General features: G+C 41.6%; 1 protein-coding gene across 1 annotated transcript in view; it reads right to left on the bottom strand.

Annotated features, from left to right (window-relative positions):
* mts (protein phosphatase 2 catalytic subunit mts) overlaps positions 1-26352 on the bottom strand; it is a 97170-nt gene that overhangs the window by 30356 nt on the left and 40462 nt on the right. Inside the window, exons 3-4 of the mRNA XM_071665392.1 lie at positions 4912-5175; positions 4201-4481 (exon numbers count right to left, since the gene is read on the bottom strand). Of these exons, the coding sequence (XP_071521493.1) occupies positions 4201-4481; positions 4912-5175 (545 nt within the window). The remainder of the gene's footprint in view (positions 1-4200; positions 4482-4911; positions 5176-26352) is intronic.

The raw sequence follows: 26352 nt of genomic DNA, 5'->3' as shown, positions 1-26352 counted from the left end.
TCCTGGTTATGTTTTTAATATATATTTCATATTATAATACTACATTTTATTAAATATAATAGTATGTTTTTATATTCACTGTAAAAAATAAATAGTAATTTTATAAACATAATTTATCTTTTTTAATAGAATAACAAATTTTTTCTATTTTAAATAAAAAAAAATATAAACAATTTAAAATAAAAATTTATCATTATATATCATATATAGAGTAGTAATCCATTATAACAAATAAATTTGATAATTTATATAACAATTTGTATAATATTATTTCATAACAAAGATAATTAAAATATCCTATTCTCCCTAAAATTTAATGATACTCTCTCACCCCAACTCTCATTTGCCCTTTTTTTCACCTCTTGCACCTTTCTCTTGACCTCCTGTCTCTTTCTTTTATACATCTCCCACTCAATTGCATTTTTTCCCTGCAAAAATCGTCCAAATGCCTCTCTCTTCTCTTTCACTAATACTCTTACTTCTTCATCCCACCACTCACTACCCTTTCTAATCAACCCACCTCCCACTCTTCTCATGCCACAAGCATCTTTTGTGCAATCCATCACTGATTCCCTAAATACATCCCATTCCTCCCCCACTACCCTTACTTCCATTGTTCTCACCTTTTTCCATTCTGTACTCAGTCTCTCCTGGTACTTCCTCACACAGGTCTCCTTCTCAAGCTCACTTACTCTCACCACCCTCTTCACCCCAACATTCACTCTTCTTTTCTGAAAACCATACAAATCTTCACCTTAGCCTCCACAAGATAATGATCAGACATCCCTCCAGTTGCACCTCTCAGCACATTAACATCCAAAAGTCTCTCTTTCGCACGCCTGTCAATTAACACGTAATCCAATAACGCTCTCTGGCTATCTCTCCTACTTACATAAGTATACTTATGTATATCTCGCTTTTTAAACCAGGTATTCCCAATCATCAGTCCTTTTTCAGCACATAAATCTACAATCTACATGGGGGAGGGGGCGAAAATTTTGGGAGCCTTGAAAAATGTGTGGAAGTCGAGAACATTATCCCGGAAAGCAAAAATGGGTATGTTTGAAGGAATAGTGGTTCCAACAATGTTGTATGGTTGCGAGGCGTGGGCTATGGATAGAGTTGTGCGCAGGAGGATGGATGTGCTGGAAATGAGATGTTTGAGGACAATGTGTGGTGTGAGGTGGTTTGATCGAGTAAGTAACGTAAGGGTAAGAGAGATGTGTGGAAATAAAAAGAGCGTGGTTGAGAGAGCAGAAGAGGGTGTTTTGAAGTGGTTTGGGCACATGGAGAGAATGAGTGAGGAAAGATTGACCAAGAGGATATATGTGTCGGAGGTGGAGGGAACGAGGAGAAGAGGGAGACCAAATTGGAGGTGGAAAGATGGAGTGAAAAGGATTTTGTGTGATCGGGGCCTGAACATGCAGGAGGGTGAAAGGAGGGCAAGAAATAGAGTGAATTGGAGCGATGTGGTATACAGGGGTTGACGTGCTGTCAGTGGATTGAATCAAGGCATGTGAAGCGTCCGGGGTAAACATGGAAAGCTGTGTAGGTATGTATATTTGCGTGTGTGGACGTGTGTATGTACATGTGTATGGGGGGGGGGGGTTGGGCCATTTCCTTCGTCTGTTTCCTTGCGCTACCTCGCAAACGCGGGAGACAGCGACAATAAAAAAAAAAAAAAAAAAAATCTACAAGCTCTTCACCATTTCCATTTACAACACTGAACACCCCATGTATACCAATTATTCCCTCAACTGCCACATTTCTCACCTTTGCATTCAAATCACCCATCACTATGACCCGGTCTCGTGCATCAAAACCACTAACACACTCATTCAGCTGCTCCCAAAACACTTGCCTCTCTTGATCTTTCTTCTCATGCCCAGGTGCATATGCACCAATAATCACCCACCTCTCTCCATCAACTTTCAGTTTTACCCATATTAATCGAGAATTTACTTTCTTACACTCTATCACATACTCCCACAACTCCTGTTTCAGGAGTATTGCTACTCCTTCCCTTGCTCTTGTCCTCTCACTAACCCCTGACTTTACTCCCCAGACATTCCCAAACCACTCTTCCCCTTTACCCTTGAGCTTCGTTTCACTCAGAGCCAAAACATACGGTTCCTTTCCTCAAACATACTACCTATCTCTCCTTTTTTCACATCTTGGTTACATCCACACACATTTAGGCACCCCACTCTGAGCCTTCGAGGAGGATGAGCACTCCCCGCGTGACTCCTTCTTCTGTTTCCCATTTTAGAAAGTTAATACGAGGAGGGGAGGATTTCTGGCCCCCTGCTCCCGTCCCCTCTAGTCGCTTTCTACGACACGCGAGGAATACGTGGGAAGTATTCTTTCACCCCTATCCCCAGGGATAATATACATATATACATACATATACACACACACACACATACACACACACACGCACACACACACACACACACACACACACATACATATATATACATATGAGAAATGTAAGAAACAATTTAGAAAACTGAAACTTCCAGCTTGAAATGAATGAAAAAAAAGAATGTCACATAATGGTTCAACCTCTGGCTATGGAAAAAAGGAAATGTATAATTTATTTACACAAACGTCAATAGCAGTTCTCATCAATTTAACCACTGTATCAATAAGCTTCAATGTCTAAGCTACATTTTTCTCCAATTTCACTATTTTCCTTCACATTTTCAATTGTGTCTGAAGGTTCTACTTCAAGAGTGATTATATATATATATATATATATATATATATATATATATATATATATATATATATATATATATATATATATATATATATATATATATGTATACATTGAGTGAGTATATATATATATATATATATATATATATATATATATATATATATATATATATATATATATATATATATATGTATACATTGAGATGTATAGGTATATGTGCTGTGTGTGGACATGTATGTATATACATGAGTATGTAAGTGGGTTGGGCCATTCTTTCATCTGTTTCCTTGCGCTACCTCGCTAACGTGGGAGACAGTGACCAAGTACAATAAAAAGATATAAAAAATTACAGTAATGCTGTTTGAAAGGAAATGGAATGAAAGTAATGATCTTGTAAAACCATGAGAGGAGGAGGAGGAGGAGGAGGAGGAGGGAATGTAAGTATCTGGGAGCTGTCTTGGGTAAGTGTGGTAATATGGAAAGAGAAAAGGGAGAGAGCAGTACATGGTAGAAGAGTCACTGGGTCCCTTAATAGAATAATGAAGGCTAGAGATGTATGTATGGAAAAGAAGAGAAGATTAAGGGACAATACAGTCCTCCCAATCCTGACCTATGCAGCTGAAACATGGATGTGGAATGAGGCACAAAGGTCAAGAATCCAGGCTGTGGAAACAAGCTACTTGAGAAGAGTGTGTGGTGAGAGTATATGGAACGAAGAAAGAAATGAAAAGGTGTATGAGAGCCATGGTAAGGCAAAGGATGCAAAGGGAGTGAACTGTGGTGTGGTAGAATGGGTGAAATGTAATATCTGAGGAGGTTTGGGCATGTGGAAAGAATGCAAAACTAGGGGTCTACAAGGAGAGTGTACGACTAAAATTAAATGGGTTGGTGAGAGTGGAAGACCACCTGTGAATGGGCAAATAGGATGGAGGAATACTGGAGGAAAAGAAACGGGGAAGAATGCGTGGAATGGTGTATGCAAGGGAGGCATGTAAGGAGAGGGATAATTTGAGACTTCTTTGCTGTGGCCACCCCTTGATGGGAGTTCCTGGAGGGAACAGGCATCAGAGTTATAGATGGCTAGATAGAAGACATGTGTGTGCATAGGCAGAAAAGAAAGAGTGGGGCTCCTGGTGATGGGCCTGCGGAAGGGGTGTGTGATGTAATCATGGCAGTTTAATCTGCTTACGTATAGGGTAGTGATAGCAGTAAATGCATGGGTCCTGAAAAGAGGGGCAGGTATGCAGTCTCTCGAGGGTGGAGGGCATGGGAGGCAAGTCGGGTGTATCTTGCAGATTCAAGTCAGAACTTGCAAAAGCTGGGTTCTGTCTAGGAGTTTGTGTGAGGAAAACACTGAGAGGAAATATGAAATAAAGGAAGGGTATTAGGATTAGCAGTGGAGAGACACTGGCTAGTTGGCATGTAAGTTTGAAAGGTGGAATAAAGTAAATAGTTATTATACTCATTTTCATACTTACAATGAATACTTCAAGGAATCATCAAGCTCCATAATGGCTGCCTGATTACCGCAACGATAACAGTAATTGGGTGCAGAGAAGATTGTCACAACGTTCCGATCATGACACCAATTGTAACCTTCCATAACTAACTGATGGGCTCGAGAAACCAGTGTGAGACCATTGGAGTGATTAAAGGTCTCTGATATATCTTGTCCAAAAGTGTAGCCAGCACCTCTTGGAGAGATGCCCCAACCACCACGGTCATCTGGGTCAGACCACAGGAGATCACACATGGGACCCTACAAATGTAATAACATTTAAGCATTTAAGGTTACCAGTAATTCTACAAAACTGGTAACCAGTACATTAAAAAATTTAATTTACCCAATCCTTTGAAGATCAAATACATTATCAATTCACATTTATTTTAGTTCAGTTAACTGAAAAGGCAATTCATTAATAAGCTTTTATAAAGAACAAAATTGAGCTCGTACATATAGAAGCAATATGAACTGTATCGAAAATCAATCTTGATATTATGGCTGAATGTTCAAGAGTACAAATTAATTCAGGCGACTCTAATCCTCTTTAAGAAAATTTCATACTTGAAAAAGTAAAGTATGACGTGTTAGTTCAAACAACACTAAAATAATATCTAACTATTCCTTTTGAACTGGGTTTTCCTTGTATAATGCTTCGAAATTTGGACCAAACCAAAAGACTTCTTACCTCATGCGGTACCTCCTGTAGCCGATCAAGTGCCCTAATGTGATCAAGTGTGTCTATGGAAGGTGACAAACCACCATGTAAGCAGAAAATCTGACTATCCACTAACGCTGTTAGGGGGAGGTAGTCGAATAAATCTGTAAAGTATTTCCACACATTTGCATTTCCATATTTACGTAGACATTCATCATAAAACCCATATACTTGAGTGATCTGCCGGGATTCATGGTTGCCACGAAGAATAGTTATCCGCTCACGGAATCGTACCTGAAAAATAATTTAGTCAATTTGCTAACTTTGTAAACCGCATTAGAGAGACACCAAAGCAAAGATTCTTCTCTAAATTGTGAAATTTAAGCAGGAGAATTTCCAAAATCTCTACAACCTTTTCTCATCATCTTTAGTAAAATGAAGCTAAGGTTTTGTGTGAAACATAAGAATTCTTGTAAATGTGAATAAGAGCAAGGTTATTAGGTACAGTAGGGTTGAGGGACAAGTCAATGGGAGGTAAGTTTGAATGGAGAAAAACTGGAGGAAGTGAAGTGTTTTAGATATCTGGGAGTGGATTTGGCAGCAGATGGAACCATGGAAGCGGAAGTGAATCATAGGGTGGGGGAGGGGACGAAAGTTCTGGGAGCGTTGAAAAATGTGTGGAAGTCGAGAAAGTTATCTTGGAAAGCAAAAATGGGTGTGTTTGAAGGAACAGTGGTTCCAACAATGTTATACGGTTGCGAGGCATGGGCTATAGATAGAGTTGTGCGGAGGAGGGTGGATGTGCTGGAAATGAGATGTTTGAGGACAATATGTGATATGAGGTGGTTTGATCGAGTAAGTAATGACTGGGTAAGAGAGATGTGTGGTAATAAAAAGTGTGTGTCGAGAGAGCAGAAGAGGGTGTTTTGAAGTGGTTTGGTCACATGGAGAGAATGAGTGAGGAAAGATTGACAAAGAGGATATATGTGTCAGAAGTGGAGGGAACGAGGAGAAGTGGGAGACTAAATTGGAGATGGAAAGATGGAGTGAAAAAGATTTTCAGTGATCGGGACCTGAACATGCAGGAGGGTGAAAAGCGTGCAAGGAATAGAGTGAACTGGAACGACGTGGGATACTGAGGTCGACATGCTGTCAATGGATTGAACCAGGGTATGTGAAGCGTCTGGGGTAAACCTTGGAAAGTTCTGTGGGGCCTGGATGTGGAAAGGGAGCTGTAGTTTTGGTGCATTATACATGACAGCTAGAGACTGAGAGTGAACGATGAACGAATGTGGCCTTTGTTGTCTTTTCCTAGCACTACCTCGCGCACATGCAGGGGGAGGGGGTTGTCATTTCATGTGTGGCAGGGTGGCGAAGGGAATGAATAAGGGCAGACAATATGACTTATGTACATGTGTATATATGTATATGTCTGTATGTATATATATGTATAGGTATAGGCTTAGATTGGGGTGTCTAAATGTGTGTGGATGTAACCAAGATGAGAAAAAAGGCGAGATAGGTAGTATGTTTGAGGAAATGAACCTGGATGTTTTGGCTCTGAGTGAAACGAGGCTCAAGGGTAAAGGGGAAGAGTGGTTTGGGAATGTCTTGGGAGTAAAGTCAGGGGTTAGTGAGAGGACAAGAGCAAGGGAAGGAGTAGCACTACTACTGAAACGGGAGTGGTAGGAGTATGTGACAGAGTGTAAGAAAGTAAACTCTAGATTGATATGGGCAAAACTGAAAGTGGATGGAGAGAGATAGGTGATTATTGGTGCATATGCACCTGGGCATAAGAAAGATCATGAGGCAAGTGTTTTGGGAGCAGCTGAATGAGTGTGTTAGTGGTTTTGATGCATGAGACCGGGTTACAGCAATGGGTGATTTGAATGCAAAGGTGAGTAATGTGGCAGTTGAGGGAATAATTGGTATACATGGGGTGTTCAGCGTTGTAAATGGAAATGGTGAAGAGCTTGTAGATTTATGCGCTGAAAAAGGTCTGGTGATTGGGAATACCTGGTTTAAAAAGAGAGATATACATAAGTATACGTATGCAAGTAGGAGAGAAGGCCAGAGAGCATTATTGGATTATGTGTTAATTGACAGGCACACGCGAGAGACTTTTGGATGTCAATGTGCTGAGAGGTGCAACTGGAGAGATGTCTGATCATTATCTTGTGGAGGCGAAGGTGAAGATTTGTAGAGATTTTCAGAAAAGAAGAGAGAATGTGGGGGTGAAGAGAGTGGTGAGAGTAAGTGAGCTTGAGAAGGAGACTTGTGTGAGGAAGTACCAGGAGAGACTGAGTACAGAATGGAAAAAGGTGAGAACAAAGGATGTAAGGGGAGTGGGGGAGGAATGGGATGTATTTAGGGAAGCAGTGATGGCCTGCACAAAAGATGCTTGTGGCATGAGAAGTGTGGGAGGTGGACAGATTAGAAAGGGTAGTGAGTGGTGGGATGAAGAAGTAAGATTATTAGTGAAAGAGAAGAGAAAGGCATTTGGATGATTTTTGCAGGGAAAAAATGCAAATGAGTGGGTGAGTGGAGATGTATAAAAGAAAGAGGCAGGAGGTCAAGAGAAAGGTGCAAGAGGTGAAAAAGAGGGCAAATGAGAGTTGGGGTGAGAGAGTATTATTAAATTTTTGAGAGAATAAAAAGATGTTTTGGAAGGAGGTAAATAAAGTGCGTAAGACAAGGGAACAAATGGGAACTTCAGTGAAGGGGGCTAATGGGGAGGTGATAACAAGTAGTGGTGATGTGAAAAGGAGATGGATGGAGTATTTTGAAGGTTTGTTGAATGTGTTTGATGATAGAGTGGCAGATATAAGGTGTTTTGGTCGAGGTTTTGTGCAAAGTGAGAGGGTTAGGGAGGATGATTTGGTAACAGAGAAGAGGTAGCAAAAGCTTTGCAGAAGATGAAAGCTGGCAAGGCAGCAGGTTTGGATGGCATTGCAGTGGAATTTATTAAAAAAGGGGGTGACTGTATTGTTGACTGGTTGGTAAAGTTATTTAATATATGTATGATTCATGGTGAGGTGCCTGAGGATTGGCGGAATGCTTGCATAGTGCCATTGTACAAAGGCAAAGGGGATAAGAGTGAGTGCTCAAATTACAGAGGTATAAGTTTGTTGAGTATTCCTGGGAAATTATATGGGAGGGTATTGATTGAGAGGGTGAAGGCATGTACAGAGCATCAGATTGGGGAAGAGCAGTGTGGTTCAGAAGTGGTAGAGGATGTGTGGATCAGGTGTTTGCTCTGAAGAATGTATTTGAGAAATACTTAGTAAAGCAAATGGATTTGTATGTAGCATTCATGGATCTGGAGAAGGCATATGATAGAGTTGATAGAGATGCTCTGTGGAAGGTATTAATAAGAATATATAGTGTGGGAGGCAAGTTGTTAGACGCAGTGAAAAGTTTTTATCGAGGATGTAAGGCATGTGTACGTGTAGGAAGAGAGGAAAGTGATTGGTTCTCAGTGAATGTAGGTTTGCGGCAGGGGTGTGTGATGTCTCCATGGTTGTTTAATTTGTTTATGGATCGGGTTGTTAGGGAGGTGAATGCAAGGGTTTTGGAAAGAGGGGTAAGTATGCAGTCTGTTGTGGATGAGAGAGCTTGGGAAGCGAGTCAGTTGTTGTTCGCTGATGATACAGCGCAGGTGGCTGATTCATGTGAAAAACTGCAGAAGCTGGTGACTGAGTTTGGTAAAGTGTGTGAAAGAAGAAAGTTGAGAGTAAATGTGAATAAGAGCAAAGTTATTAGGTACAGTAGGGTTGAGGGTGAAGTCAACTGGAAGGTAAATTTGAATGGAGAAAAACTGGAGGAAGTGAAGTATTTTAGATATCTGGGAGTGGATTTGGCAGCGGATGGAACCATGGAAGCAGAAGTGAATCATAGGGTGGGGGAGGGGACGAAAATTCTGGGAGCGTTGAAGAATGTGTGGAAGTCGAGAACATTATCTCGGAAAGCAAAAATGGATATGTTTGAAGGAATAGTGGTTCTAACAATGTTGTATGGTTGCGAAGCGTGGGCTATGGATAGAGTTGTGCGCAGGAGGGTGGAAGTGCTGGAAATGAGATGTTTAAGAACAATATGTGGTGTGAGGTGGTTTGATCGAGTAAGTAATGATAGGGTTAGAGAGATGCGTGGTAATAAAAAGAGTGTGGTTGAGAGAGCAGAAGAGGGTGTTTTGAAATGGTTTGGTCACATGGAGAGAATGAGTGAGGAAAGATTGACCAAGAGGATATATGTGTCGGAGATGAAGAGAACGAGGAGAAGTGGGAGACCAAATTGGAGGTGGAAAAATGGAGTGAAAAAGATTTTGAGTGATCAGGGCCTGAACATGCAGGAGGGTGAAAGGCGTGCAAGGAATAGAGTGAATTGGAACGATGTGGTATACCGGGGTAGACGTGCTGTCAATGGATTGAAGCAGGGCATGTGAAGCGTCTGGGGTAAACCATGGAAAGTTCTGTGGGGCCTGGATGTGGAAAGGGAGCTGTGGTTTCAGTGCATTATTACATGACAGATACAGACTGAGTGTGAACGAATGGGGCCTTTGTTGTATTCCTGGCGCTACCTAGTGCACATGAGGGGGGAGGGGGTTGTTATTTCATGTGTGGAAGGGTGGCGATGGGAATGAATGAAGGCAGACAGTATGAATTATGTACATGTGTATATATGTATATGTCTGTGTGTGTATATATATGTATACGTCGAGATGTATAGGTATGTATATTTGTGTGTGGACGTGTATGTATATACATGTGTATGTGGGTGGGTTGGGCCATTCTTTCGTCTGTTTCCTTGCGCCACCTCGCGAACGCGGGAGACAGCGACAAAGCAAAATATAAAATAAATAGGTATGTATATGTGCGTATGTGGATGTGTATGTATATACATGTGTATGTGGGTAGGTTGGGCCATTCTTTCGTCTATTTCCTTGTGCTACCTCAGTAACGCGGGCGACTGTGACAAACTATAATAAATAAATAAATATAATCATTCTGTGTTAACTTGAGCAACTTATATTCTGAATCTTTATTCTAATACATGTTATCAGTTTCCCACACTAATAATGAAGTACCAAAAACAGACAAACAGCAAATGACCTATTTCACTCACATCACTCTCTAGCTGTTAAGTGTAATACATTAAAATCACAGCCACCTATCCACAAACAGGCCCCATAGGCCTTTCAGTTTGTTCTATTGCAATGACTCAGTCCATTGATAGCACACTGCCCCTTACATGTCACATAGTTTCAATTCGCTCTATCCTGTGCACACCTTACACCTTCTTGAATATTACCTGGTGAATATCTGGTGACACCTTCAGAGGGTCTTTTATCCCTACAGCCCAGGGTGGGACCAGGCTGTTGCAATGGGTCATGGGTCAAACAAGCAATTAGAAGCAACAGCCTGCAGGACTACATAGCCCCCAGGCTTGGCTGGTCTTGTACAGTTTAAAGATTAAAACAGTGCAACACTCAATTCATGAAAGAATCACAGCCGTGAATATCATCATTAGTTTTAATTCCTTTGTCTTGGAGGTCTGCAGGATCCAGCATGCCATCCTTCTACATGGGGTATATGTTGTTTTATTGGTTCTCTCCAATATTGTTTTTTGTTTTCATTTCTTCATTTTCCCCAAACCAGGAGAGTCAAAATTCATTTCCATGAAAAGCACATTGTTCTCATATGCCAGGTTAAAGACTTCGTGCATATCTCTTTGTAGCCTTTCTACATCACTGTGTTAGCATCAACATCAGCTAAAAGAATGATAAACTGGAGGCTTGAAAGACTAGTTCCTTGGGATACTGAGCTCTTTAGTATGCAGGCACTATAGATAGCATGGTTTAGAAAGTATTTTATTCTATGTTAAAAATTTGCATATCACCTCTCAATTTTTCCAGTTATTCCCATCTTATACATTTACATACTATGATATCACGATCACATTTGATGGAAGCTTTCTACTAAAAATGGGGAATCATGGCCTGCATCTCCCCAGCTCAATTCCCCAATCCAATGGACATGCCCAAGGTTTTGTGTAAAACATAATTATTCTGTGTTAACTTGAGCAACTTTTATTCTGAATCTTTATTTTCATACTTGTTATTGTTATCTGTTTCCCACACTAACAATGAAGCACCCAAAACAAACAGCAAATGACCTCTTTCACTCACATCACTCTCTAGCTGTCAAGTATAATACATTAAAATCACAGCCACCTATCCACACACAGGCCCCACAGGCCCTTCAGTTTGTTCTATTGCAATGACTCAGTCCACTGATAGCACACTGCCCCTTACGTCACATAATTTCAATTCGCTCTATCTCATGCATGCCTTACACCTTCTTGCATATCACCTGGTGAATATCTGGTGACATCTCCAGAGGGTCTTCTATCCCCTAAGCCCAGGTTGGGACCAGCAACAGCCTGCAGGACTACATAGCCCCCAGGCTTGGCTGGTCTTGTACAGTTTAAAGATTAAAACACTACAATACTCAATTCATGTAGGAATTAGAGCCGCGAATATCATTAGTTTTTCTTCCCTTGTCTTGGAGGCCTGCAGGATCCAGCATGCCATCCTTCTACATGGGGTATATGTTGTTTTATTGGTTCTCTCCAGTATTGTTTTCTTTTTCATTTCTTCATTTTCGCCAAACCAGGAGAGTCAAAATTCATCACCATGAAAAGCACTTTCTTCTCATTTAACAGGTTAAAGACTTTGTACATACCTCTTTGTAGCCTTTCTACATCACTGTGTTAGCATCAACATCAGCTAAAAGAATGATAAACTGGAGGCTTGCAAGAACAGTTCCTTAGTTCCTTGGAATACTGAGCTTTTTAGTATGCAGGCACTATGGATAGCATGGTTTAGAAAATATTCTAATCCATGTTAAAGATTTGTATATCCACCTCTCAATTTTTCCAGTTATTCCCATCTTATACATTTACGTATTATGATATCACGATCACATTTGAAGGAAGCTTTCGACTAAAAATGGGGAATCATGGCCTGCATCTCCTCAGCTCAATTCCCCCAGTCCAATGGACATGCCCAAGCAGTGGTAAAGGCAGCCAAACGGGTGTTGAATGTAGCCTGAACAACAGTAAAGCAACCCAAGATATGCTCCAATATTTCAACATCCCCCTAAGAGAGGGGGATAAGTCATCCACAAAAATGGCAGCAGGAAGATAGTTATGAGATGTGCCCCGGCACCCCGGCAATATTATCTGAAAAACCAGCAATGAAGAAGTGCTCTGCAAAACAGAAGGCTGGCCATAGCAGAAAGCCAGGCTCGTGCATGGCTGCCCAGCTGTCCGTAGGCATCCCTGTCTGTATGCAGGATGTCACTTTTAGGGTGTGGGACAGGTCAGGAGTGGTAACGGAGGTGAAGCTGCACTGAAATTATTCAATGAGGGTGGACAGCAGCGGCTGCCTGTCTCTGCGAAACAGGTCACCTATGCCCCTAGGTTTGCTGATCCCCACGATACCTATGGGTCAAGGGGAGTACCCACCAGCAGCGGCTTTGTCCCCAGTTGTGGCGACACCCAGCCTCAAGCAGCAGCACCCTCACCATGTGAGAAACCGCCTCACACACTTGCAAGATTATGGTTGTGGCAGCTCCTGTGGAGTAAAAACACTAATTTGCTATGTCATTTTCGTTCTGCTTGCATGTAAAGAAAGTGCATGCTGCTGAGTAGTGATTTGTGTGTATATTTACCTTATGCCTTTTTGAATTCTTATTTCATTCTTTTAATGTTTACTTCTTGTTTTTAATTTTTTTTGTAACAGAGTGTCACATTTAGTTACAAAATTCTTGAGGGGGTGCAGGGTTTAATGTGTGGTACGATAGTATGGCGATGGGCACCCGGCAATGGGAACATTCGCTGGGCAGTTGAAGGCACGAGTCAGACTGAGATAGAGGTGATGACATCCCTCTCCTGTGAAATGATACTTTTTAATAATAAAGTGAAGATGGACTACTTGCTTTCAATGCACCTCTTACAATCACTTTGATGCCATTTTGAATTGTAAGGATTGCAAAATTATTTAATAGAGTCACAATTCTGAAGTAAGAGAAACACTTTGTATACAACCTGACTGCATGATAGCTTGAGGCAGTCTTATACCGAAACAAAGCAACTCTACACCACACTACAAACAAGTGTGATACAAAATGAGTATGTTGCAGATTCGAGATTTTTGATGTTTTTAAAATCATTATCAATTAATGTACTGTATTATCATTTGTCTGTTAAATCTAAAATCCATTATATCGGGGTTCGTTATATAGAATGTTTACTGTATGATGTTAATGCTACCGGTCCATAGTTTTTGGGATTGTTTTGCTTCCACCTTCATAAAGTGGGGCCATGTGGGTCAGTTTTAGACTCTCAAGCATGATGCCAGAATCCTATACCTTTTCTCCAGAGGATATTTAAAGCATGTGCTATAGGTGTCTTGCATTTCTTTACGAAGAATATTCTAAGAATTTTGGACTGGGACTGAGTGCAAGGGCATGCTTGCAATGGCCCTCATAAAATCTTGTAATAAAAAGGTAATATCTGCTACATGTGCACCTGGAGGTTTACTGTTTATGAAGATCTGTTGGATCATATATTTCTAATGTTTTTGGCTCCTTGAATACCAATTCATATTGACTTTTCAGAATCTAAATCATCTCATGACAGTCATCCGTAAAGGCACTTTCTTGTCTAAAGTGGGCAAATGGAGTTAGTGATCCAGAATGTTATTTCTTCTGTTTTGGGTTTGTTTTTTCTTGGTTAAGGGAGAATTTCTAACATACTCTGAATAATTCTTTTTTTGTAGCTTTTCATTTGAGCTACTTCCAATTTACATATTTTCTGCCCAACTCCATATTGAATGTGGTAGGTTAAAGGCTCTTAAGACAAGTATATTTGGGACTGGGTTTCTGAAGACTTAAAGAAATTATTTTCTATGTTCCATAACTTTTCTGCAATTCATAAGGATTTGAATCTGGTGATTTCTAGATTAATGTAATGATACAGGTTTGGGTTTTCTATCTTCACAACCCATACTTCTGCTCAATCATTTAAGGAGTTCAGGAATTTACTATAAACTCCTGCACAAAATATATTATTGATAGAATCTATACTGGTTGTAATTTGGGATCCACACCTCACTGTTCATATGGTCCTCTGCACGTATTTCAATGATGGCCTCAAATACTGCACTTGCCATGTTTAGCAAGCCACTTATAAATGGACTTATTTGTTCTATATGATTTCAGTCCATGTGCTGTGGGATACATGAAGGTCATTACATGGCTTGTCTCCTTTTTTCATAACTGATCACCGTTCTCATGTTAGTGAGGTAGCGCCAAGAAGCAGACGAAGAAAGGCACATCAACTCATACTTATTTATTTATTTACTTTGCTTTGTTGCTGTCTCCCGCGTTAGCGAGGTAGCGCAAGGAAACAGACGAAAGAATGGCCCAACCCACCCACATACACGTGTATATACATACACGTCCACACACGCAAATATACATACCTATACATCTAAACATATACATATATATACACACACACAGAAATATACATATATACACACACAGACATATACATATATACACATGTAAATAATTCATAGTCTGCCTATATCCATTCCCATCATCACCCCGCCACACGATATAAAAACCCCTCCTCCCTCATGTGTGCGAGGTAGTGCTAGGAGGAGACAACAAAGGCCACATTCGTTCACACTCAGTCTCTAGCTGTCATGAAATAATGCACCAAAACCACAGCTCCCTTTCCACATTCAGGCCCCACAGAACTTTCCATGGTTTACCCCAGACGCTTCACATGCCATGGGTCAATCCATTGACAGCACGTCGACCCCGATATACCACATCGTTCCAATTCACTCTATTCCTTGAACGTCTTTCACCCTACTGCACGTTCAGGCCTCAATCACAAAATCTTTTTCACTCCATCTTTCCACCTCCAATTTGGTCTCCCACTTCTCCTCATTCCCTCCACCTCTGACACATATATCCTCTTCGTCAATCTTTCCTCACTCATTCTCTCCATGTGACCAAACCATTTCAAAACACCCTCTTCTGCTCTCTCAACCACACTCTTTTTATTACCACACATCTCTCTTACCCTATTATTACTTACCCGATAAAACCACCTCACACCACATATTGTCCTCAAACATCTCATTTCCAGCACATCCACCCTCCTCCGCACAACTCTATCCATATCCCATGCCTCATAACCATATAACATTGTTGGAACCACTATTCCTTCAAACATACCCATTTTTGCTCTCCAAGATAATGTTCTCTACTTCCACACATTCTTCAACGCTCCCAGAACTTTCGCCCCCTCCCCCACCCTATGATTCACTTCCACTTCCATGGTTCCATCCGCTGCCAAATCCACTCCCAGATATCTAAAACATTTAACTTCCTCAAGTTTTACTCCATTCAAACTTACCTCCCAATTAACTTGTCCCTCAACCCTACTGAACCTAATAACCTTGCTCTTATTCACATTACTCTCAACCTTCTCCTTTCGCACACTTTACCAAATTCAGTAACCAACCTCTGCAGTTTCTCACACAAATCAGCCACCAGCGATGTATCATCAGTGAACAACAACTGACTCACTTCCTATGCCCTCTCATCCACAACAGACTGCATACTTGCCCCTCTTTCCATAACTTTTGCATTCTCCTCCCTAACCTCCCCATCCATAATCAAACTAAACATCCATGAAGACATCACACACCCCTACAACAAACCAAGATTCACTGGGAACCAATCACTTTCCTCTCTTCCTACTCATATACATGCCTTACATCTTCGATAAAAACTTTTCACTGCGTCAAGCAACTTACCTTCCATGCCATATACTTATAAAAGCTTCCACAAAGCAGCTCTATCAACCCTATCATACGGCTTCTCTAGACTCATAAATGCTACAAACAAATCCATTTGTTTTTCTAAGTATTTCTCACATACTTTCTTCAAAGCAAACACCTAATCCACACATCCTCTACCACTTCTGAAACCACACCGCTCTTCCCCAATCTGATGCTCTGTACATCCATTTACCCTCTCAATCAATACCCTCCTATATAATTTCCCAGGAATACTCAATAAACTCATACCTCTGTACCTTGAACACTCACCTCTATCCCCTTTGCCTATGTACAATGGCACAATGCATGCATTCCGCCAATCCTCAGACACTTCACCATGCTCCATACATTCATTAATATCCTTACCAATCAATCAACAACACAGTCACCCCCTTTTTTAATAAACTCCACTGCAATACCACCCTGAACAAAACACCCTATATCTGTCATTCTATCATCAAACACATTCAACAACCTTCAAAATACCCACTCCATCGCCTTCTCACTTCATCACTTATTACCTCCCCATTTGCCCCCTTCACCAACGTTTCCATTTGTTTTCTTGTCTTACATACTTATATACCTACTTCCAAAACATCTTTCTATTCTTCCTAAAATCTAATGATACTCTCTCACCCCAACTCTCATTTGCCCTCTTTTTCACCTCTTGCACCTTTCTCTTGACCCTGCCGCATTATTCTATACATATCCCTGTCATTTGTCCTACTTCCCTGCAAAAATCATCCAATTGCCTCTCTCCTCTCTTTCACAAACAATCATACTTCTTCATCCCACCACTCACTACCCTTTCTATTCTGCCCACCTTCCACCTTTCTCATGCCACAAGCAACTTTTACACAAGCCATCACTGCTTCCCTTAAATACATCCCATTCCTCCTCCACTCCCTTTACGTCATTTGCTCTCACTTTTGCTATTCTACACTCAATCTCTACTGGTATGGCCTCACACAAGTCTACTTTTGAAACTCACCTACTCTCACCATTCTCTTGTCCCCAACATTCTCTCTTCTTTTCTGAAAACCTCTACAAATCTAAAACCTTTACCTCTACAAGATAGTGATCAGACATCCCTCCAGCTACCCCTCTCAGCACATTAACATCCAAAAGTCTCTCTTTAACACACCTATCAATAAACACATAATCCAATAAAGCTCTCTGGCCATCTCTCCTACTCACATACATACACTTATGTATATATCTCTTTTTAAACTAGGTATTTCCAATCACGAGTCCTTTTTCAGCAAACAAATCTACAAGCTCTTCACCATTTCTATTTACAACACTAAATACTCCATGTACACTAATTATACCCTCAACTGCCACATTACTCACCTTTGCATTCAAATCACCCATCACTGTAACCCTGTCTTGTACATCAAAGTGGCTAACACATTCACTCAGCTGCTCCCAAAACACACCTCTCATGATCTTCTCATGACCAGTGCATATGCACCAATAATCACCCCTCTCTCTCCATCCACTTTCAGTTTTACCCATATCGATCTAGAGTTTACTTTCTTACACTATCACATACTCCCACAACTCCAGCTTCAGGAGGAGTGCTACTCCTTTCATTGCTCTTGTCCTCTCACCAACCCCTGACTTTACTCTCATGACATTCCCAAACCAATCTTCCCCTTTACCTTTGAGCTTTGCTTCACTCAAGAGCCAAAACATCCAGGTTCCTTTCTTCAAACATATATAAATGTATATATATAAAGGGGATGGGAGAAGGGGGCTAGAAACCCTCCCCTCCTTGTATTTTATCTTTCTAAAATGGTAAACAGTAGTCACACGGGGAGTGCTCAACCTCCTCGAAGGCTCAGATTGATGTGTTTAAATGTGTGTGGATGTAAACAAGATGAGAAAAAAGGAGAGATAGGTAGTATGTTTGAGGAAAGGAACCTGGATATTTTGCTCTGAGGGAAACGAAGCTCAAGGGTAAAGGGGAAGAGAGGTTAGGGAATGTTTATGGGAGTAGAGTCAGACGTTGGTGAGAGGACAAAAGCAAAGGAAGGAGAAGCACTACTCCTGAAACAGGAGTTGTGGGAGTGTGTGATAGAGTGTAGGAAAGTAAACGCTAGATTGATATGGGTAAAACTGAAAGTGGATGGAGAGAGAGATGGGTGATTAATGGGGCCTATACACATGGGCATAAGAAGAAAGATCACGAGAGGCAAGTGTTTTGGGAGGAGCTGAGAGAGTGTGTCAGCAGTTTTGATGAACGAGACTGGGTTATAATGATGAGTGATTTGATGCAAAGGTGAGTAATGGGGCAGTTGAGGGAATAATTGGTGTACATGGGGTGTTCAGTGATGTAAATGGAAATGAAGAGCTTGTAGATTTGTGTGCTGAAGAAGGACTGGTGATTGGGAATACCTGGTTCAAAAAGAGAGATATACATAAGTATACATATGCAAGTAGGAGAGATGGCCTGAGAGCGTTATTGGATTACGTGTTGATAGGCACGTGAAAGAGAGACTTTTGGATGTTAATGTGCTGAGAGGTGCAAGTAGAAGGATGTCTGATCATTATCTTGTGGAGGTGAAGGTGAAGATTTGTAGAGGTCTTCACAGAAAAGAAGAGAGAATGTTGGGGTGAAGATAGTGGTGAGAGTACGTGAGCTTGGGAAGGAGACTTGAGTGTGGAAGTACCAGGAAAGACAGTGCAGAATAGAAAAAGGTGAGGGCAAAGGACGTAAGAGGAGTACAGGGAGGAATGGGATGTATTTAAGGAAGCAGTGATGGCTTGCGCAAAAGATGCTAGTAGCATTAGAAGCGTGAGAGGTGGGCAGATTAGAAAGGTTTGTGAGTGGTGGTATGAAGAAGTGAGATGATTAGTGAAAGAGAAGAGAGAGACATTTGGACGAGTTTAGCTGGGAAATAGTGCAAATGACTGAGAGATGTACAAAAGAAAGAGGCAGGTAGTCAAGAGAAAGGTGCAAGAGGTGAAAAAGGGGGCAAATGAGCGTTGGGGTGAGAGAGTTTTGAAAGGAGGTAAATAAATTGCATAAGACGAGAAAAAATGGGAACATCGGTGAAGGGGGTTAATAGGGAGGTAATAACAAGTAGTGGTGATGTGAGAAGATGGAGAGAGTATTTTGAAGGTTTGTTGAATGTGCTAAATGATAGAGTGGCAGGTATAGGGTGCTTTTGGTCGAGGTGAGGTGCGAAGTGAGAGGGTCAGGGAGAATGATTTGGTAAACAGAGAAGAGCTAGTGAAAGCTTTGTGGAAGATGAAAGCCAGCAAGGTGGCGGGTTGGGATGGTATTACAGTGGAATTCATTAACAAAGGGGGTGACTGTGTTGTTGACTGGTTGGTGAGGACATTCAATGTAAGTATGGCTCATGGTGAAGTGCCTGAGGATTGGCAGAATGCATGCATAGTGCCACTGTACAAAAGCAAAGGGGATAAAGGTGAGTGTTCAAATAACTGAGGTATAAGTTTGTTGAGTATTCCTGGGAAATTATATGGGAGGGTATTGATTGAGAGGATGAAGGCATGTACAAAGTATCAGACTGGGGAAGAGCAGTGTGGTTTCAGAAGTGGTAGAGGATGTGTGGATCAGGTGTTTGCTTTGAAGAATGTATGTGAAAAGAACTCAGAAAAACAAATGGATTTGTATGTAGCATTTATAATTCTGGAGAAGGCATATGATAGAGTTGATAGAGATGCTCTCTGGAAGGTATTAAGAGTATATAGTGAGGGAGGCAACTTGCTAAAAGCAGTGAAAAGCCTTTATCGAGGATGTAAGGTATGTGTATGTGTAGGAAGAGAGGAAAGTGATTGGTTCTCAGTGAACGTCGGTTTGTGGCAGGGGTGTGTGATGTCTCCATGGTTGTTTAATTTGTTTATGGATGGGGTTGTTAAGGAGGTGAATGGAAGAGTATTAGAGAGAGGGGATAGTGTGCAGTCTGTTGTGGATGAGAGGGCTTGGTTAGTGAGTCAGTTACTGTTAGCTGATGATACGGCGCTGGTGGCTGATTCGGGTGAGGAACTGCAGAAGCTGGTGACTGAGTTTGGTAAAGTGTGTGAAAGAAGAAAGCTGAGAGTAAATGTGAATAAGAGCAAGGTAATTAGGTACAGTAGGGTTGAAGGAAAAGTCAATCTGGAGGCGAGTTTAAAAGGAGAAAAACTGGAGGAAGTGAAACATTTTAGATATCTAGAAGTGGATTTGGCAGTGGATGGAACCATGGAAGCGGAGGTGAGTCACAGGGTGGGGGAGAGGGTGAAAGTTCTGGGAGTGTTGAAAAATGTGTGGAAGGCGAGACCATTATCTCGGAAAGCAATAATGGGTATGTTCGAAGGAATGGTGGTTCCAACAATGTTCTATGGCTTCAAGACGTGGGCTATAGATAGAGTTGTGCGGAGGAGGGTGGATGTGTTGAAAATGAGATGTTTGAGGACAATATGTGGTGTGAGGTGGTTTGATCGAGTAAGTAATGAAAGGGTAAGCGAGATGTGTGGAAATAAAAAGTGTGGTTGATAGAGCAGAAGAGGGTGTATTGAAATGGTTAGGTCACATGGAGAGAATGAGTGAGGCAAGATTGATAAAGAGGATATATGTGTCAGAGATGGAGGGAACGAGAAGTGGGAGATCAAATTGGATGTGGAAGGATGGAGAGAAAAAGACTTTGAGCGATCGGGGCCTGAACAAGCAAGAGGGTGAAAGGCGTGCAAGTAACACAGTGAATTGGAACGATGTGGCATATCGGGGTCAACGTGCAGTCAATGGATTGAACCAGGGCATGTGAAGTGTCTGGGGTAAACCACGGAAAGTTTTGTGGAGCCTGGATGTGGAAAGGGAGCTGTGGTTTTTTTGGTGCACTATACATGACAGCTAGAGACTGAATGTGAACGAATGTGGCCTTTGTTGTCTTTTCCTAGTGCTACCTCGCTAGCGTGCAGGGAAGGGGGTAGTCATGGTTCCATCCGCTTAATCCACTCCTAGATATCTAAAACACTTCACTTCCTCCAGTTTTTCTCCATTCAAACTTACCTTCCAATTCACTTGTCCCTCGGCCCTACTGAACTTAATAACCTTGCTCTTATTCACATTTACTCCCAGCTTTCTTCTTTCACACACTTTACCAAACTCAGTCACCAACCTCTGCAGTTTCTCACCCGAATCAGCCACCTGCGCCATATCATCAGTTAACAATAACTGACTCACTAACCAAGCCCTCTCATCCACAACAGACTGCACACTTGCCCCTCTCCAAAACTCATGCATTCATATCCCTAACAACCCCATCCATAAACAAATGAAAGAACCATGGATATCACGCACCCCTGCCGCAAACTAACATTCACTGGGAACCAATAACTTTTCTCTCTTCCTACTCGTACACATGCCTCACATCCTCAATAAAAACTTTTCAATGCTTCCAGCAACTTACCTACCACACCATATACACTTAATTCCTTCCATAGAGCAACTCTTATCATATGCCTTCTACAGATTCATAAATGCTACATACAAATCCATGTTTTTCTAAGTATTTCTCACATACATTCTTCTAAGCAAACACCTGATCCACACATCCTCTACCACTTCTGAAATCACACTGCTCTTCCCTAATCTGATGCTCTATACATGCCTTGACCCTCTCAATCAATACCCTACCATACAATTTCATAGGAATACTCAATAAACTTATACCTCTGTAATTTGAACACTCACCTTTATCTCCTTTGCTGTTGTACAATGGCACTATGCATGCATTCTGTCCATCCTTAGGCACTTCCCCATGAACCATACATACACTGAATATCCTATATATACCATCATTTTTTTATTATACTTTGTTGCTGTCTCTTGCGTCAGCGAGGAAGCACAAGGAAAGACGAAAGATTGGCCCACAAACACATGTATATACACAAATGCCCACACACGGACATTTTTTTTTTTTTTTTTTGCTTTGTCGCTCTCCCGCATTTGCGAGGTAGCGCAAGGAAACAGACAAAAGAAATGGCCCAACCCACCCCCATACACATGTATATACATACGTCCACACACGCAAATATACATACCTACACAGCTTTCCATGGTTTACCCCAGACGCTTCACATGCCCTGATTCAATCCACTGACAGCACGTCAACCCCGGTATACCATATCGATCCAATTCACTCTATTCCTTGCCCTCCTTTCACCCTCCTGCATGTTCAGGCCCCGATCACACAAAATCTTTTTCACTCCATCTTTCCACCTCCAATTTGGTCTCCCACTTCTCCTTGTTCCCTCCACCTTCGACACATATATCCTCTTGGTCAATCTTTCCTCACTCATTCTCTCCATGTGCCCAAACCATTTCAAAACACCCTCTTCTGCTCTCTCAACCATGCTCTTTTTATTTCCACACATCTCTCTTACCCTTACGTTACTAACTTGATCAAACCACCTCACACCACACATTGTCCTCAAACATCTCATTTCCAGCACATCCATCCTCCTGCGCACAACTCTATCCATAGCCCACGCCTCGCAATCATACAACATTGTTGGAACCACTAGTCCTTCAAACATACCCATTTTTGCTTTCCGAGATAATGTTCTCGACTTCCACACATTCTTCAAGGCGCCCAGGATTTTCGCCCCCTCCCCCACCCTATGATCCACTTCTGCTTCCATGGTTCCATCCGCTGCCAGATCCACTCCCAGATATCTAAAACACTTCACTTCATCCAGTTTATCTCCATTCAAACTTACCTCCCAATTGACTTGACCCTCAACCCTACTGTACCTAATAACCTTGCTCTTATTCACATTTACTCTTAACTTTCTTCTTTCACACACTTTACCAAACTCAGTCACCACCTTCTGCAGTTTCTCACATGAATCAGCCACCAGCGCTGTATCATCAGCGAACAACAACTGACTCACTTCCCAGGCTCTCTCATCCCCAACAGACTTCATACTTGCCCCTCTTTCCAAAACTCTTGCATTCACCTCCCTAACAACCCCATCCATAAACAAATTAAACAACCATGGAGACATCACACACCCCTGCCGCAAACCTACATTCACTGAGAACCAATCACTTTCCTCTCTTCCTACACGTACACATGCCTTACATCCTCGATAAAAACTTTTCACTGCTTCTAACAACTTTCCTCCCACACCATATATTCTTAATACCTTCCACAGAGCATCTCTATCAACTCTATCATATGCCTTCTCCAGATCCATAAATGCTACATACAAATCCATTTGCTTTTCTAAGTATTTCTCACATACATTCTTCAAAGCAAACACCTGATCCACACATCCTCTACCACTTCTGAAACCACACTGCTCTTCCCCAATCTCATGCTCTGTACATGCCTTAACCCTCTCAATCAATACCCTCCCATATAATTTACCAGGAATACTCAACAAACTTATACCTCTGTAATTTGAGCACTCACTCTTATCCCCTTTACCTTTGTACAATGGCACTATGCATGCATTCCGCCAATCCTCAGGCACCTCACCATGAGTCATACAGACATTAAATAACCTTACCAACCAGTCAATAATACAGTCACCCCCTTTTTTAATAAATTCCACTGCAATACCATCCAAACCTGCTGCCTTGCCGGCTTTCATCTTCCGCAAAGCTTTTACTACCTCTTCTCTGTTTACCAAATCATTTTCCCTAACCCTCTCACTTTGCACACCACCTCGACCAAAACACCCTATATCTGCCACACTATCATCAAACACATTCAACAAACCTTCAAAATACTCACTCCATCTCCTTCTCACATCACCACCACTTGTTATCACCTCCCCATTTGCGCCCTTCACTGATATTCCCATTTGCTCCCTTGTCTTACTCACTTTATTTACCTCCTTCCAGAACATCTTTTTATTCTCCCTAAAATTTAATGATACTCTCTCACCCCAACTCTCATTTGCCCTTTTTTTCACCTCTTGCACCTTTCTCTTGACCTCCTGTCTCCTTCTTTTATACATCTCCCACTCAATTGCATTTTTTCCCTGCAAAAATCGTCCAATTGCCTCTCTCTTCTCTTTCACTAATAATCTTACTTCTTCATCCCACCACTCACTACCCTTTCTAATCAACCCACCTCCTACTCTTCTCATGCCACAAGCATCTTTTGCGCAATCCATCACTGATTCCCTAAATACATCCCATTCCTCCCCCACTCCCCTTACTTCCATTGTTCTCACCTTTTTCCCTTCTGTACTAAGTCTCTCCTGGTACTTCCTCACACAAGTCTCCTTCTCAAGCTCACTTACTCTCACTACGCTCTTCACCCCAACATTCACTCTTCTTTTCTGAAAACCCATACAAATCTTCACCTTAGCCTCCACAAGATAATGATCAGACATCCCTCCAGTTGCACCTCTCAGCACATTAACATCCAAAAGTCTCTCTTTTGCGCGCCTGTCAATTAACACGTAATCCAATAACGCTCTCTGGCCATCTCTCCCACTTACATACGTATACTTATGTATATCTCGCTTTTTAAACCAGGTATTCCCAATCACCAGTCCTTTTTCAGCACATAAATCTCCAAGCTCTTCACCATTTCTATTTACAACACTGAACACCCCATGTATACCAATTATTCCCTCAACTGCCACATTACTCACCTTTGCATTCAAATCACCCATCACTATAACCCGGTCTCGTGCATCAAAACCACTAACACACTCATTCAGCTGCTCCCAAAACACTTGCCTCTCATGATCTTTCTTCTCATGCCCAGGTGCATATGCACCAATAATCACCCATCTCTCTCCATCCACTTTCAGTTTTACCCATATTAATCGAGAATTTACTTTCTTACATTCTATCACATACTCCCACAACTCCTGTTTCAGGAGTACTGCTACTCCTTCCCTTGCTCTTGTCCTCTCACTAACCCCTGACTTTACTCCAAAGACATTCCCAAACCACTCTTACCCTTTACCCTTGAGCTTCATTTCACTCAGAGCCAAAACATCCAGGTTCCTTTCCTCAAACATACTACCTATCTCTCCTTTTTTCACCTCTTGGTTACATCCACACACATTTAGACACCCCAATCTGAGCCTTCGAGGAGGATGAGCACTCCCCGCGTGACTCCTTCTTCTGTTTCCCATTTTAGAAAGTTAAAAAATACAAGGAGGGGAGGATTTCTGGCCCCGCGCTCCCGTCCCCTCTAGTCGCCTTCTATGACACGCACATATAAACACCTATACACTCCAATGTAAACATAAATATATATACACAGGTATAATTTACCAGGAATACTCATCAAACTTATACCTCTCAAATTTGAGCACTCACTCTTATCCCCTTTGCCTTTGTACAATGGCACTATGCACGCATTCTGCCAATCCTCAGGCACCTCACCATGAGTCATACAGACATTAAATAACCTTACCAACCAGTCAATAATACAGTCACCCCCTTTTTTAATAAATTCCACTGCAATACCATCCAAACCTGCTGTCTTGCTGGCTTTCATCTTACGCAAAGCTTTTACTACCTCTTCTCTGTTTACCAAATCATTTTCCCTAACCCTCTCACTTTGCACACCACCTCGACCAAAACACCCTATATCTGCCACTCTATCATCAAACACATTCAACAAACCTTCAAAATACTCACTCCATCTCCTTCTCACATCATCACTACTTGTTATCACCTCCCCATTTGCGCCCTTCACTGAAGTTCCCATTTGCTCCCTTGTCTTACGCACTTTATTTACCTCCTTCCAGAAGGGAGGGTATTGATTGAGAGGGTGAAGGCATGTACAGAGCATCAGATTGGGGAAGAGCAGTGTGGTTTCAGAAGCGGTAGAGGATGTGTGGATAAGGTGTTTGCTTTGAAGAATGTATGTGAGAAATACTTAGAAAAGCAAATGGAATTGCATGTAGCATTTATGGATCTGGAGAAGGCATATGATAGAGTTGATAGAGATGCACTGTGGAAGGTATTAAGAATATATGGTGTGGGAGGCAAGTTGTTAGAAGCTGTGAAAAGTTTTTATCGAGGATGTAAGGCATGTGTACGTGTAGGAAGAGAGGAAAGTGATTGGTTCTCAGTGAATGTAGGTTTGCGGCAGGGGTGTGTGATGTCTCCATAGTTGTTTAATTTGTTTATGGATGGGGTTGTTAGGGAGGTGAATGCAAGAGTTTTGGAAAGAGGGGCAAGTATGAAGTCTGTTGTGGATGAGAGAGCTTGGGAAGTGAGCCAGTTGTTGTTCAATGATGATACAGTCCTGGTGGCTGATTCATGTGAGAAACTGCAGAAGCTGGTGACTGAGTTTGGTAAAGTGTGTGAAAGAAGAAAGTTAAGAGTAAATGTGAATAAGAGCAAGGTTATCAGGTACAGTAGGGTTGAGGGTCAAGTCATTTGGGAGGTAAGTTTGAATGGAGAAAAACTGGAAGAAGTAAAGTGTTTTAGATATCTGGGAGTGGATCTGGCAGCAGATGGAACCATGGAAGCGGAAGTGGATCATAGGCTGGGGGAGGGGGCGAAAATTCTGGGAGCCTTGAAGAATGTTTGGAAGTCGACAACATTATCTCGG

This window comes from Panulirus ornatus, chromosome 10 (assembly GCF_036320965.1).
Source record: "Panulirus ornatus isolate Po-2019 chromosome 10, ASM3632096v1, whole genome shotgun sequence".
In the NCBI taxonomy this organism is placed as follows: Eukaryota; Metazoa; Arthropoda; class Malacostraca; order Decapoda; family Palinuridae; genus Panulirus; species Panulirus ornatus.
The sequence above is the reverse complement of the archived record's forward strand: the minus strand, read 5'-3'. Positions and strand labels throughout refer to the sequence as shown.